Below are 12,234 nucleotides of genomic sequence, written 5' to 3' on the forward strand. Positions count from 1 at the left end.
TAATATGTATAAATCAAGAAGTTTCTTCTTGGGGATCATTCAATTAAATAGCATCTCTAAAAACTTTGCTTCAGTTGATCTTTCTAAACAGATACCTCTAGAGCCATTAGCAGAGATTCTTTTTCACAGCTATACCATTTGGTATTTTATCATGATGCTAAAGGCACACTTTAATCCTCCTAGACATCTCCTAGTCTTGGAAAAGAAAAGCCATTTGGAAATAAAAACATCCTTTTGCCTTTCCAAAAGCACTTAATCACATACTTGGTTCAATCTCTGTAACAACTGTACCAAAAATACTGACAGTATTAGCAAGATTCTGAGTGTTTCACCATTATCTTGAACGAGATTATCTTCCCAAATGCAAGCCTGATGAAAAATATATAGGTAACATTCATGTTCACCATCCAGGTATAAATGTAATTAGCCATTACATACATACTAGCACTTCTAGCATTCAGAAATACATTGCAGTCACCCTCTTCACTAGGAATCAATAATATACAGTTTTAGCACTACTTTTTTTATTCCTGTTCTTATGACATTTTTACAGTGTGGTGGTTTCACACATAGACAGCTGATCTCCACCACACTGCTCTCACTCTCTCTCCTCAAAAGAACAGAAGAGAAAATACCTTGAAAAAAAGGTTCATGGGTTGAGATAAGGAACATTTTAACATAAGGAGAAAAAAAAAAGGAAAAGCTGTGTGGAAGTAAAATGAGAGAACTATTACACTTGATGCTGTGCCAGCATTGCTCAGGAAAAATCACTGGTACAATATGAATGCTATGAATGTTCTAGCTACAAGTGCAAAACACAGCACTACATGGGCTACTGTGGGGAAAGTTAACCCCTTCCCAGCCAGAGCCAGTACAGACAGTACCTGTGGGCGGATGGTGTTATTTCCTTTTCCAACATTGTGAACAATCCCAGAGATGCAGAGAGGACCAGCGAAGCCAAGCAAGTCAGCCAGAATACGGAATGTGCTACTGAGAAGTAAGGGTCTCCCAAAAGCACAGCAGAGAGCACGCCAAATTGACCCGGATCCCTGTGGAGAAGATGGTCTTTTGTTCTGTTCAGAATATGAAAAGAAAATCTAGGATTATATAATTGTATTCATTTGCAATACATTATTTTCCCCCTGCTTTAATTCACTGACAATCGGCTGCAATCCTTGAACTAGAAAAGCACAGAAATCACAATTACTCTTTCTACAAAGCCTGAATTTGTACTCTTCTCCACTTCATCAAAAGAAACTATTATTTCTTTCCTGTCCTTAACAGGTATCAAGTAACTGATGTTTGTGTCTTGCCACAAGAGTAGGAAAAAAAGAGAGGGAACTGACAGGTTTTGTTTTCCTGTGAACACAGAGAATGAAAAGCTTACACTCTTCTAGATAGGCTGCAAAAGACATTTCTGAATACACTTGGTTCCCAATAGGGAGCCAAGCAGAATCTGAGCTAAGGTAGTTTTGGCCCTAAATTCTCTTACAGACAAACCGTAGCTCAAACAACATCATAGAACAGTTCTATGAGACCTCATTAATACTGACTCTGTTATTGAATGGCTTCAAGGTTTTATTAGGAATAATGCTAATGGTGTTTTAGAGAGTACAGTCAGTAATTACTTTCTGCATTGTAATAGAGGCCATATGGATTTTACATGCATTTAACTAGTAATGTGTTTGATCTGCATACTTATTTAGAGAAATTTTGTTATTTGTACAAGCTATAACCGAGTGACATTTCTGTATAGAGAAACCTATATTAATGGATACTTCATTAGTATGACTGTTCACATAGTTTTATATCACAGTCACAGCATAAAAAGCAATGAAAAATGTAAACAGTGAGAAAGTTGACTGACAATTCTATGTTTTGCATACCTTCTGTGCTTCAAAAGCCTCATTAAGACGAATGTAATTGGTCAGAGCTCTCATGGCAATGGGAAGCTTGCCTATGGTTTTCAAGTCTATTGGCTTTTTATGGGCAGTCTTGATGAACGTGTTCATCCACCAATATGTTCCTTTGGATAACAGGTTCACAAACGGCTGCAGGAATCGAACACCAAGGTCCTGGAGATCCTCAGGAGGTTTAACTTCTTTAGGAGTTTTGAAGAAAACATATCTCTGAAATTCAAAAAAATCCCCCAAAAGAATCACACTCATATAGAAAATACAAGTCTGCAAGGAATATGTAAGAGATAAGGACACAGCAGATCATCAGTGAATCAAAAGTACTCATGGAATTTAGGCATTCAAATTCAAACAATATAGCAATCCAGGTACCTCCGAATATTAGAGGTACCTGGGAATATTAGAGGCATCTAGCCCAGAAATATATTGCCCTAAACATTCAGCATCATTTTCTTTAAGAGGCACAACTTGTATACTTGAAGAAAAACACAATAGTGCAGTAGTGGTTCATTTTCTATACCACAGTGCCTCACCTTTAGCTAGCTCAAAACACACAGTGACCTCAGCTGTCCTGAGTCCAAAAAACCACTGTACTACAGTGCATATGGCCCTAACAAATGCTTTCATTGACTTAAATGCTGAAAGAGCAAAGGAAAACTCCTAAGAATAAGGGAAAATTCCTAATTATTTCCTATTATTTCTTATTTCCTATTGTCAAGATAAAACTTCTTCAGACACTGTTTTTTTTCAAAAATGAAACATCTCTCAAAAATACACTTCTTTCTTAGAAGTTCTCAGTCACATGCTTCACTCCACTTCTACTATCTCTGTATGTAAATCACACCAGTATTAGTAGGATTTCTGGATATACTTCACTGGTATATTTTCTCCAGCTATAGCTGGAGAAATAATTCATGTATCCTAAGGCTGGAGCACCTCTCCTATGAAGATGGGTTGAAGGAACTGGGCTTGTCTAGCCTGGAGAAGAGAAGACTGCACGGAGACCTCATTGCAGCCTTCCAATATTTAACAGGAGTTTATAAACATAAGGGAGATCAGCTTTTTACAAGGGTAAATAGCGATAGGGGGAATGGTTTTAAACTAAAGGAGGGGAGATTTAAGTTGGATGTCAGGGAAGTTTGTTTGTTTGTTTTGTTTGTTTGTTTGTTTTTAAGGAGAGAGTGGTGAGGTGCTGGCACAGGCTGCCCAGAGGAGTTGTGGATGTCCCCATTCCTTAAAGTGCTCCCAGCAGTGGCTGATTCTCCATTCAACCCAATCCTTTCCTTCAGCAGCTGTAACAATAAGCCTGTCTCTCCAAACTTTGGCATAGGCACAACAGGTAGTAAAAAAATTCATGCTGCTGGGTAACTTTTATGCATCAGTGACATCCCTTAATAATTAAATCCAAATAAAAAGAAAATAAAAAAAAGATGACAGTAGACAGCGACCATTTTTATTCCTCCTTGTGGCTTATAATTCCACAATGACCAAATCTCATTTAAAATGCAGTTTTATTACATGAAGGAAAATAAAATATATATGACACACATGTACATCTCATGTTGCTTATAGTATTATTGGAAATAAAACATATATTAGTGTGAAGGAAGCAGCAAGTGCATTTACATGGAAGAAGTTCTTTCCCTCCTGAGACTAAGTTTAATTTGCACATACAGTTAGGTGAGAGACAGCTGAAGGCAAGAACTTTGGCAATTATCTACCCAGCAGGTTCCAAAACCACCTCTTTTTTGGATTATGATTGGATTATGACTGGAGACACAAAGAAATGTACATACCTGGGAGGCTATATAGCAATTTTATTTGCCCCAATAAATCAGCTACTGAAATTATCTCCTGCAAAATGACAGATGTTAATTGTGCGTCTAATACTATCTCTTAGAGCAGACAATTATTTTCACCCAATCTTTTCTTGTTTCAGAAATATTTGTTTCTGATGACTGAAATTGTAAATTTGTAATATACACTTAAACAGGTGAAATTTATCTACAGTTGATTCTGGCATTTTTAAGCTACGACCAAATAAAACTGGGTTCCTGTTTAGCTCTCAAATATATTTCTATTTATCACTGGATTTTCTCTCTCTCAGTTAGAAATGTGTTTCATACTAAGCACCTGGCAACATGGGAAAAAAAAGGACTGGAGGCTTACAACACTCAACTTACCCTCACTCTGATTACATTTATTTCTACAGCCAGTAGCATTCCATATAGAACAACCAGCAGTCCTGTGAGGCAAAATCGAAGCTGAGAAAATCCAACCCCATTATCACAGAACTTTACGAATTTGATGGTTTTAGTTATGAAAGCTAAAGTCCAGTAGAACAACAAAGCTGTAGGGAAGAAAAAAAAAAAAAATAAGCTCCATAATTGTGAAAATACACCAATGTAGTACTTATTAAATACTCACTCAGAAAGAACGCAACTACGTATAAAACCAGAGTGGACTTCCTCATGTCAAAACAGAATCCTCATTCAATTTTGTAGACACAAAAATATTAAGATAATGTTTGATCCAAATTCCTTTCCCATTATATCTAGTGATCCTTGGAAAGCTTTACAAAGTGAAATCTTACGAAGGAAATTTCTATCTGTTGTAAGAATGCAGCCACACTGTGAGTTCGAGGGAAGAAGCTCCCTCAAAGAGAAGGTGGCTATAAATGATGCTTTTCAAATTGTGTTAATGCTGCAAGGCTGCTACAAATTTGGTTTGAAGGAAAATTGACCTAATTAACCCTGCAAATCTCTGGAGTGTATGTTGGAACATAAAAATATTTTCTCCAAACTGCTGCTGCTCTTCAACTTTATTGCACAACGCAAATTCCATATATGTAATTTATAACAGACATACATTCAACAAGGATGTTCAGACCTTCATAAAATATAATTTTAACTTTTCAGAGTTTTGCATAGAATGACTTAGGATGGAAGGGACCTTAAAGATCACCAAGTTCCAAGCCACCTCCCATGAGCAGGAACATCTGCTAGATCAATCTGCCCAAAGGCCCATCCAACCTGGCCTTCAACCTCCAGGGATGGGACACCAATAATTCTCCAGGCAGTCTGTTCCAGTGATTCATCACTCAGAATTTCTTCCTAACATCTAGTCTAAATCTACTCTCTTTGTAAAAAAAAACAAAAACAACACTTAGTCTTATCACTGCACTCCCTGATACAGAGTTCTCTCACCTTTCCTGTAGGAGTTTTTTGGGTACAGGAAGGTTGCTAAAAGCTCTCCCTGGAGCCTTCACTTTCCAAACTCTCTCAGCCCATCTTCACATGCTCTGAGCATCTTCATGGTCCTTCTCTGGACCTGCTTTAAGAGCTCCATGTCATTATTATGCTGAGGGCCCCAGGGCTGAACACAGTACTCTAGGTTCTAGAGTTCTCCTGAACTTCTTGTCTGGAAGTGCCAGTTACAGATAAGTGTAATCCCTGCAGTAAGCCCTGGTGATTTTAGAAAAGCATTCCATGTTATTTACTATACAATAAACCAGTTGCTGATCCCAACTCTAAAGGAAACAATTTATAGGATTATGATATTTTACATGATTTTTTTTTTTTTTTGCTACTATGTTGTGCCATGCCACAACAGCTGAGATGTACTCTAAATGACAAGAAAAACATGTATTTGCTTTCTCAGTGTCTTGTTGCAACATTAGAGAAAGTGCTCTAAGGCATCAGCAACTATAAGTCCAGCTTACAAATGTGGAGAGCCATCAGCAACTTGCTGATGCGAGGGAATTAACAATGATGCTAAGGTACAAGATATTTAAACTAGAAAACTAGATTACTGTCAAGAATAGGGAGGCAGTCCTATAATTATGATTGGTAAAACAAAAAGAAGAACAGAAATCTTTACTGAATTAAAAGAAAAATCATGTGTTCTCGTACTACTACCTCATTCAGCATAATAAGTCCTGTTATTTCATCATTTTCCCCAAATGTTTTATTTCTGGGGTTTATCTGCAAAACAAATATTAGCTCCAAAAACAGTGCAATCATACGCTACCATTCAAATACATACTTTGAATGTCAAGAAAGCTAGCAGATTTTCTATATGAGAATTATTTTAAAATGTGTCCTGCTAAACTGTACAACTGTTCTGCATCTATTCTGCAACACTAAGCATAAAGTCCCAAAATCAGCATTATTACGAGAGCCACATGTTATCAGTGTTTCCAGTTGGACTGGAAAAGCTATGTTTGATGAAATACAATTACAGGTCAAAATCATACACAGAAAAACAGGCTAAGATAAGATCAAAGAGTTCCAGCAGTTTGGATACTCTGAGACCCTGGACTCAATTGTTAGCTTCAGAGAACAAAAACACTAAACCTTGACAACTTTTATGATAGAAGATAAAAAGAATGACTACTTTAAAGTAGCCTGAAGCCTGGGCACAGAGCTGAGAGGCAGGATCTGTACAAGAACTCGCAACCCTTGTTCTGAAATACCCTAAGAGAACATGCTAATTCCCCAAGTTGACAAGATATTCATCCCTTGCTTGCTTATGAACAACAATAAATGGATTTGATTTGTTTATTGTACAGAGTGAAAAAGTTTTCAAAACAAACAACAAAACCGTCCTTTGACAGGATTGGGAAATTTTATCTGTTCAAAATGAATGGACAGACCTGTAAGGATTTCTGCATAAATGAGAACTTCCCCACTGAATTCAGTAAGTTCTGTATTAGCCAAAGAGCCTTTGCTCTATGCTGTTTCCAGTTAGCCTGTTGTTTTATACTGCTACCAAGTGCACCTGCAGGCACTGATCCTCCAGCTGAGGCAGGTGATGCCTTCAAATTAGGCGGAACTTCACTTTTCTGTATGTGTAGAATATTACATCTCCTCTGCAACATCTTAGTAAGGAAGAACCCTCTTTCGATTTCTCTTCTCATACACTCAACCATAATTATCATTTATATAAATTCTTCCTCATGGCTTCCGTTTACCTTATTTGTATTAGGCTCTAAGAGAAAGCTGCTTCATGGTCACACTGCACTCCAGTGAGTTGACAGATTTAATTATAGCTATATTCAGCTACCTTATACTGAGCTAGTTTGCAGAAAGGTATCATTGCCTAGTCTCAGCTGTCAATACAAAGCAGTTGCAACTAACATTGAAAGACAGTGACTCTTAGGGTTAAGTAATAAAAAATTTGTACATTTGAAAAAACATAATTAAGACTTAAAGATGTTTTTTTGGCACTCACAAAAATATGACAATGAAGAGAAAAACAAAAAATACACAGAAAAAAGATCTAGGACTCAGTTTATGAAGACTCTGGATTGGGATTCAAATTAGGTTAACTAATTAGAATAGAATATAGTTTAATTTTCCTTTTTTTTTTTTTGCCTGTTAGCATTAAGATTAGATTTCCTAAATTCCTTGGAAATTCTTGCAAACCGAAAATTTCTTATGATTAGCTTTAGCACCATAGTTACTAATTGCACTTATTTAAGTTGCCGACATTCACTGACATATCTGTTTATCATTCGAACACTGTCCAGAGCTCATCCAGCACCAGTCCTCAAAACACCAAACAAAGTTATCGGTAGAGAAATCTCTAAAGGGAAAGGATTATACAAATAAAGGGTAACTACTGGCTTCATGCTTGTGCTTAGCGATCTAACAGCAAGAACATGGGAGCAACACTAAATTATCAAAAACTGCATTGAACATCTGAAAAGAAACTAAAAAAACCAACTCAATAACAATGAAAGCTTGCTTTCTAGAGGTGATTGTAACACGTGGGCAATGCTTTCCTGAAACATCACATGTAGAGCTAGGAGAAGACATTAAAAGTAGGTCATGTCACCAAAAATGTGACTGTATAACCCCACCCAGTCATACAGATAAAAAAAAGATCCTACTTAAGAGAAGAGTGCAAGAAGAAAAGCCGTCGCAAGTAAGAAACCATAAAGGCTGCCATGCCTAGATAGAAACCCAAATTTAGTTCCTTATTTGCTTGTAGTTGTTTTATTCTTTATCATCTAAATTAGACCTTTCAAAAAGGAGTAACTTTGTTACTGAGAGATAAAGACTCCTGCAGAAAAGGATGCCTGCATACTGCAACATGTAGCCTGTTGGTGTTGAAAAGCTTTCTCAAACCAAATTGTTGCTGACTTTTTACCACTTGACAGGAATTACAACAGAACTCCGATTCACAAAGCCACAACGACAAAAAGACAAAGCCTAGAAGGATCCATTAAAATAGAAAATGAACTGAAAGTGAATCTAACGAGGTAATAGGATGGCTGAACACGTATTCTTTCAAAAACTGCAATCTACTCCAACTGTGATTGTCAGCAGTAACAGATTTCCTACAGTTAGCTACAGCTTATTTACAGTCTTGCAGGAAATACTAGGTAGTTCCTATATCTTCCCAATGGAAAATGCCCTGACTTAAAGGAATTTAGAAAGGAAGTTTTAAGAAGGAGAAGAAAGAACCAGCAAAGAAAGTAATACATCAAAGTCACTGGCATCATTCATTTCTCTTGACTCCTCACATATTTCAAGAGATCACAGACAGGAAGACAGCTCCAATTTTATACCATGATTAAACATAACACGCCGACATGCAGAGGGATATGGATAGCTTTTAGAGTTTGATTTGTGCTACTTTTCCCACAAATCTAGTTTCTCTTAAAGAAGCCCAATGGATCCCTGGAAACACACCACACAGAATATAACTGTAATTCAAAAGCACTGAAAACAATGAGCCATTTCAGGAAAACTGTTCTCCAGAACTGAGACTGGTAATGGCAACCAGCAGACCAGAATACAGGTGTGGTTCACTCAAGCTGAGACTGCAGTGACACACCACAGAAGGAGCAGGTGCACAGCACCAACAGTCACACTTGCAAGCTTTTCAGGTCGAGAAACGTACCGATTAATAACTTTGGAAAATTGGATGTTTCAATGTTATGGTAATAGACAACAGACGTGATGGCTGCCAAGAATGCCATCCCAGCCGGCATGTACAGGTGTAAATGGCGGGATTCTGAAAACCCTAAAAAAAAAAACAAAAACAAAAACTAATTAGAACCAATCTCAGCTACTTAAATGCTTCCTTTTAAATTTATGAATTCTGTTTTGTACACAGCTTGGAGATAGGACTTTCTTTCTAAGATGGTTTATAGATGCAAAGTTATCCAATTTTCAGTGGGATCTGTGCTCCTAAATCACACAGTCGGATTTTAAACTCTTCCCCCACACTGAAAATGAAATGTGCATGCTCTTATTTCATACTGAAGTTAGCGGGAACACTGTTTAAATTAGAATAAGCAGCTCAGTTCCAAAATGAGAAAAGTTAATTTAAGCTAAACTAGTTTGGGAGCTGTCCATCAAAATATGTAGAGAACACCAAGTGACAGCACAGCATAAGATTTCCTATAGAAATGTTCTGTGAAAGTGCTTGATTTTCCTTCTCCGGTTTCAGAGAAGAAAACAGCATGACAGCACAGAACTTACACTGTGCACTGTTTTCAGTACTTACCATTCATCAAACAAAATCTACCACAGAATCATACGCCTCTAAGTTTTGTCCCATAAAGCAAAAGTCCTGACACTTTGCTTCATGTAGCAGTGGACAGCATTCTGGAAAACACAGCCTTTGGGAATATGGGAATTCTTAGCCAGCTTTGTCAGTTTGTATAAAGAGAGATACAATCATTCCTCCCCACCTCTTTCCTCCCACTTGCCATTTTCCCCTCTATTCCTTCTTTCACAAAAGCAATAAAGTTTCCTATACTGTCAAGAGGTACAGTTTTTCTATTTTCCCACTGCCAAAGCCTTTGGCAACCAATCACTGTCACAAGGACTTAGCAATATGGTACATTTCGGTCTCAGAAAGCTGGTGAATCTCAAAATCTGTTTTTATAGACCAGCGTGCTCACTAGCCTGCTCACTGCCTGGGAGGCATGATTGTGGGTTGGCACTCCCTCAGGATAGCTAGGAGCTTTAATTCCTGTCAGGTGACACTTATTACTTAACAGCAGCATTCTGAGTCAATTTAAGTAGCAAGTAATAATACTCTCCCATTATGTTTATGAACAAAATAAAACAGAAAACTCAAGGCAGGAGATGTTGCTTGAGCCTCCCACATCCTGATAAGCTTGAAAAAGACTCTCAAAAAACAAATCAAAAACCTGGCTCTAGAAAAAAAAAATCTTATTTACATATTTAAGAGAAGTTATAATAATGATATCAGCTTTTACAGCAGAATTCTGCAGTGTGTCTCACACTGGTGGATGGACATTTGTTATATAAATGGCTAAACTGAGAGGTTTCATTCTATTTAACGAGCAGCTTCAACCTCATAACCCTCAGGATGGAAATTCATGCTGTTGATGAAAATCAGACCTTTCTTTAGAAGATGATCACAGTCACCATTACAGGACTTTACCTTTTTTCACGATAAATTACTTTCCTGTATCACTTGTTTTACTTAAAGTAATTTTCCCCTTCAGCTAACTGTTGAAAGATTTTCCTCACTTGAGTAACAAGTGATGGATTAAAGAAAATACAGAACAGATGTTCACATAATAGTCTTTTCCCCTGTATAACACCTAACTCAACTGGGGAGGAATACAGTCAAGCCACAATCAGTACCGATCAAATCAAGTGAAGGCTCTAACAGATCTAAATTTGGGGAAAACAAGTATTTTTCATCAAAACAATGCGAGATGCTCTCAAGGCAACAGATGAGATGTACTGCACAAATATCACTGGCACCTCAGAAGCAACTCTATCAGGTGAGATGATGATGTCCAACAGACCTGCTCCTTTTATTACGGTGAACAGGACACAGTTTGGGGGGGAAGCGTGATCTACTGTGCTCATGGGAGTTCTGTCTGAGCAAAGACTGTGGAACTGCATCCTCGGACATAAAACACATCAGGAAAATGTCACCATCTGCTTGAATCATTAGGATTTATCTCTGATTACTCTTTGGAAAGATACTGTGATTAAGCTGAACTAAAAACGATTAAGGTCAATTTTGTGTGTGCATACTTGGCAAGGTCTGTGGGATTTCTGATACAAGGTCGGTAAGTTAATCACCAAAAATACAGATTACACTGTTATAATTGCAAGGAATAGAATATAGGGAATACAAGAATTTAAACAGGGGGGCAACACCCTGAAATTATTTGGAAACACTCAATGCTATAAGGAGAATGGAGACATACACTCACCCATCAGACACTATGCCCTCTGCAATTTCACACACCAGCACAAACAGAAGGATAAAAGTTAGAATCCAGCGGAGATTGTGTCCAGGAAAATGAAGCCATGTGCTGTGATGAATATGGACTTTGGAGCTCTGACTTCCCCATCCTGAATAGGAAAAAAGTTTTCTTTACAGAATTGACTATATAATTTTCTGTATGCAGGAATTATACGTGTAAGAAATGAAGTGTACTAAAACGAACAGAACCATGTTAAACATGCACACATTCAAATCCTTTCAGAACTGTGTTCTCGTTGCTTCATCTTCACACAGAATGAAACTAATGAAGCAGATAGGATCCAGCCTAGAATTCCCATACTTTTGGGAATTTACTATGCAAATTAAATATTTTTCAAACATTTTAGCACGTTATAAACTCATAGAACGACTTGTGTCGGAAGGGGCCATAGAAATCATCCGGTTCCACCCCCCCGCCACGGGCAGGGCTGCCACCCACCAGCTCAGGCCGCCCAGGACCCCATCCGGCCCAGCCTCCAGGTGCCCAGAAGCAGCGGCAGAGCCGTGCGTTAAGCGACTGGGCCACCTACCGGCAGCCCTGGTTTTAGGTTATCAGATGACAGCCACTGCGGACACGGCAAGTTAGGGTAGCCCTCCCCCCGTGGTTATCAGCCATAAGGAGGGCTGCCGCACACGCCGGCAGCGGGTTTATTCGATCACACAACGCTAACTTGCCAGGTTTGCGGCAGCGCTTCGCAGCCGCTCCGCCCTACTCCGTGTCCCGGGCACGAACTGCGGTCGGCGGCACAGAGAGGTCGGGGCATCCCTCAGGGGGGAGCGGGACACGGCCGGGCGGGAAGGGGAGTCGGGGGAGGACGAGGCGAGGCGGGCACGGGGCGGGCGGGGCCGAGGAGACGCTCACCGATGAAGAGAATGGGGAAGGTGATGAAGAGCAGGAAGACGTGCGGCACCACGTTGAGCGCGTCCACGAAGCAGCCGTTGTTGAGCACGCCGTGGTCCACGTTGTAAGCAGTGGAGTTGCCCTCGTCGCCGCAGAATGCCAGGGCCATGGCGGGACCTTGCGCGCAGCCCGGCGCCGCCTCCGCCT

General features: G+C 39.1%; 1 protein-coding gene across 1 annotated transcript; it reads right to left on the minus strand.

Annotated features, from left to right (window-relative positions):
• Positions 1–752: 752 nt before the first annotated feature.
• LOC104911043 (ATP-binding cassette sub-family C member 8-like) lies at positions 753–12,151 on the minus strand. Its single transcript, XM_019615409.1, has 6 exons — positions 12,049–12,151; positions 11,134–11,275; positions 8,826–8,948; positions 4,100–4,266; positions 1,887–2,129; positions 753–1,073 (listed from the first exon to the last, which is right to left on the minus strand). Exons 2-6 carry the CDS (start codon positions 11,135–11,137, stop codon positions 768–770), a joined length of 843 nt encoding a protein of 280 aa, XP_019470954.1. The 5' UTR covers positions 11,138–11,275; positions 12,049–12,151; the 3' UTR covers positions 753–767.
• Positions 12,152–12,234: the final 83 nt, after the last annotated feature.

Source organism: Meleagris gallopavo, chromosome 5 (assembly GCF_000146605.3).
Source record: "Meleagris gallopavo isolate NT-WF06-2002-E0010 breed Aviagen turkey brand Nicholas breeding stock chromosome 5, Turkey_5.1, whole genome shotgun sequence".
NCBI lineage: Eukaryota > Metazoa > Chordata > Aves > Galliformes > Phasianidae > Meleagris > Meleagris gallopavo.

Excerpts from the sequence above, each read along its gene's own strand:
- LOC104911043 (XM_019615409.1), bottom strand. Across the intron at positions 2,130-4,099 it reads TAAATGTAATCAGAGTGAGG|AGATATGTTTTCTTCAAAAC; the intron begins GTAAGTTGAGTG and ends TTTGAATTTCAG. Across the intron at positions 1,074-1,886 it reads AGGCTTTTGAAGCACAGAAG|AACAAAAGACCATCTTCTCC; the intron begins GTATGCAAAACA and ends TATTCTGAACAG.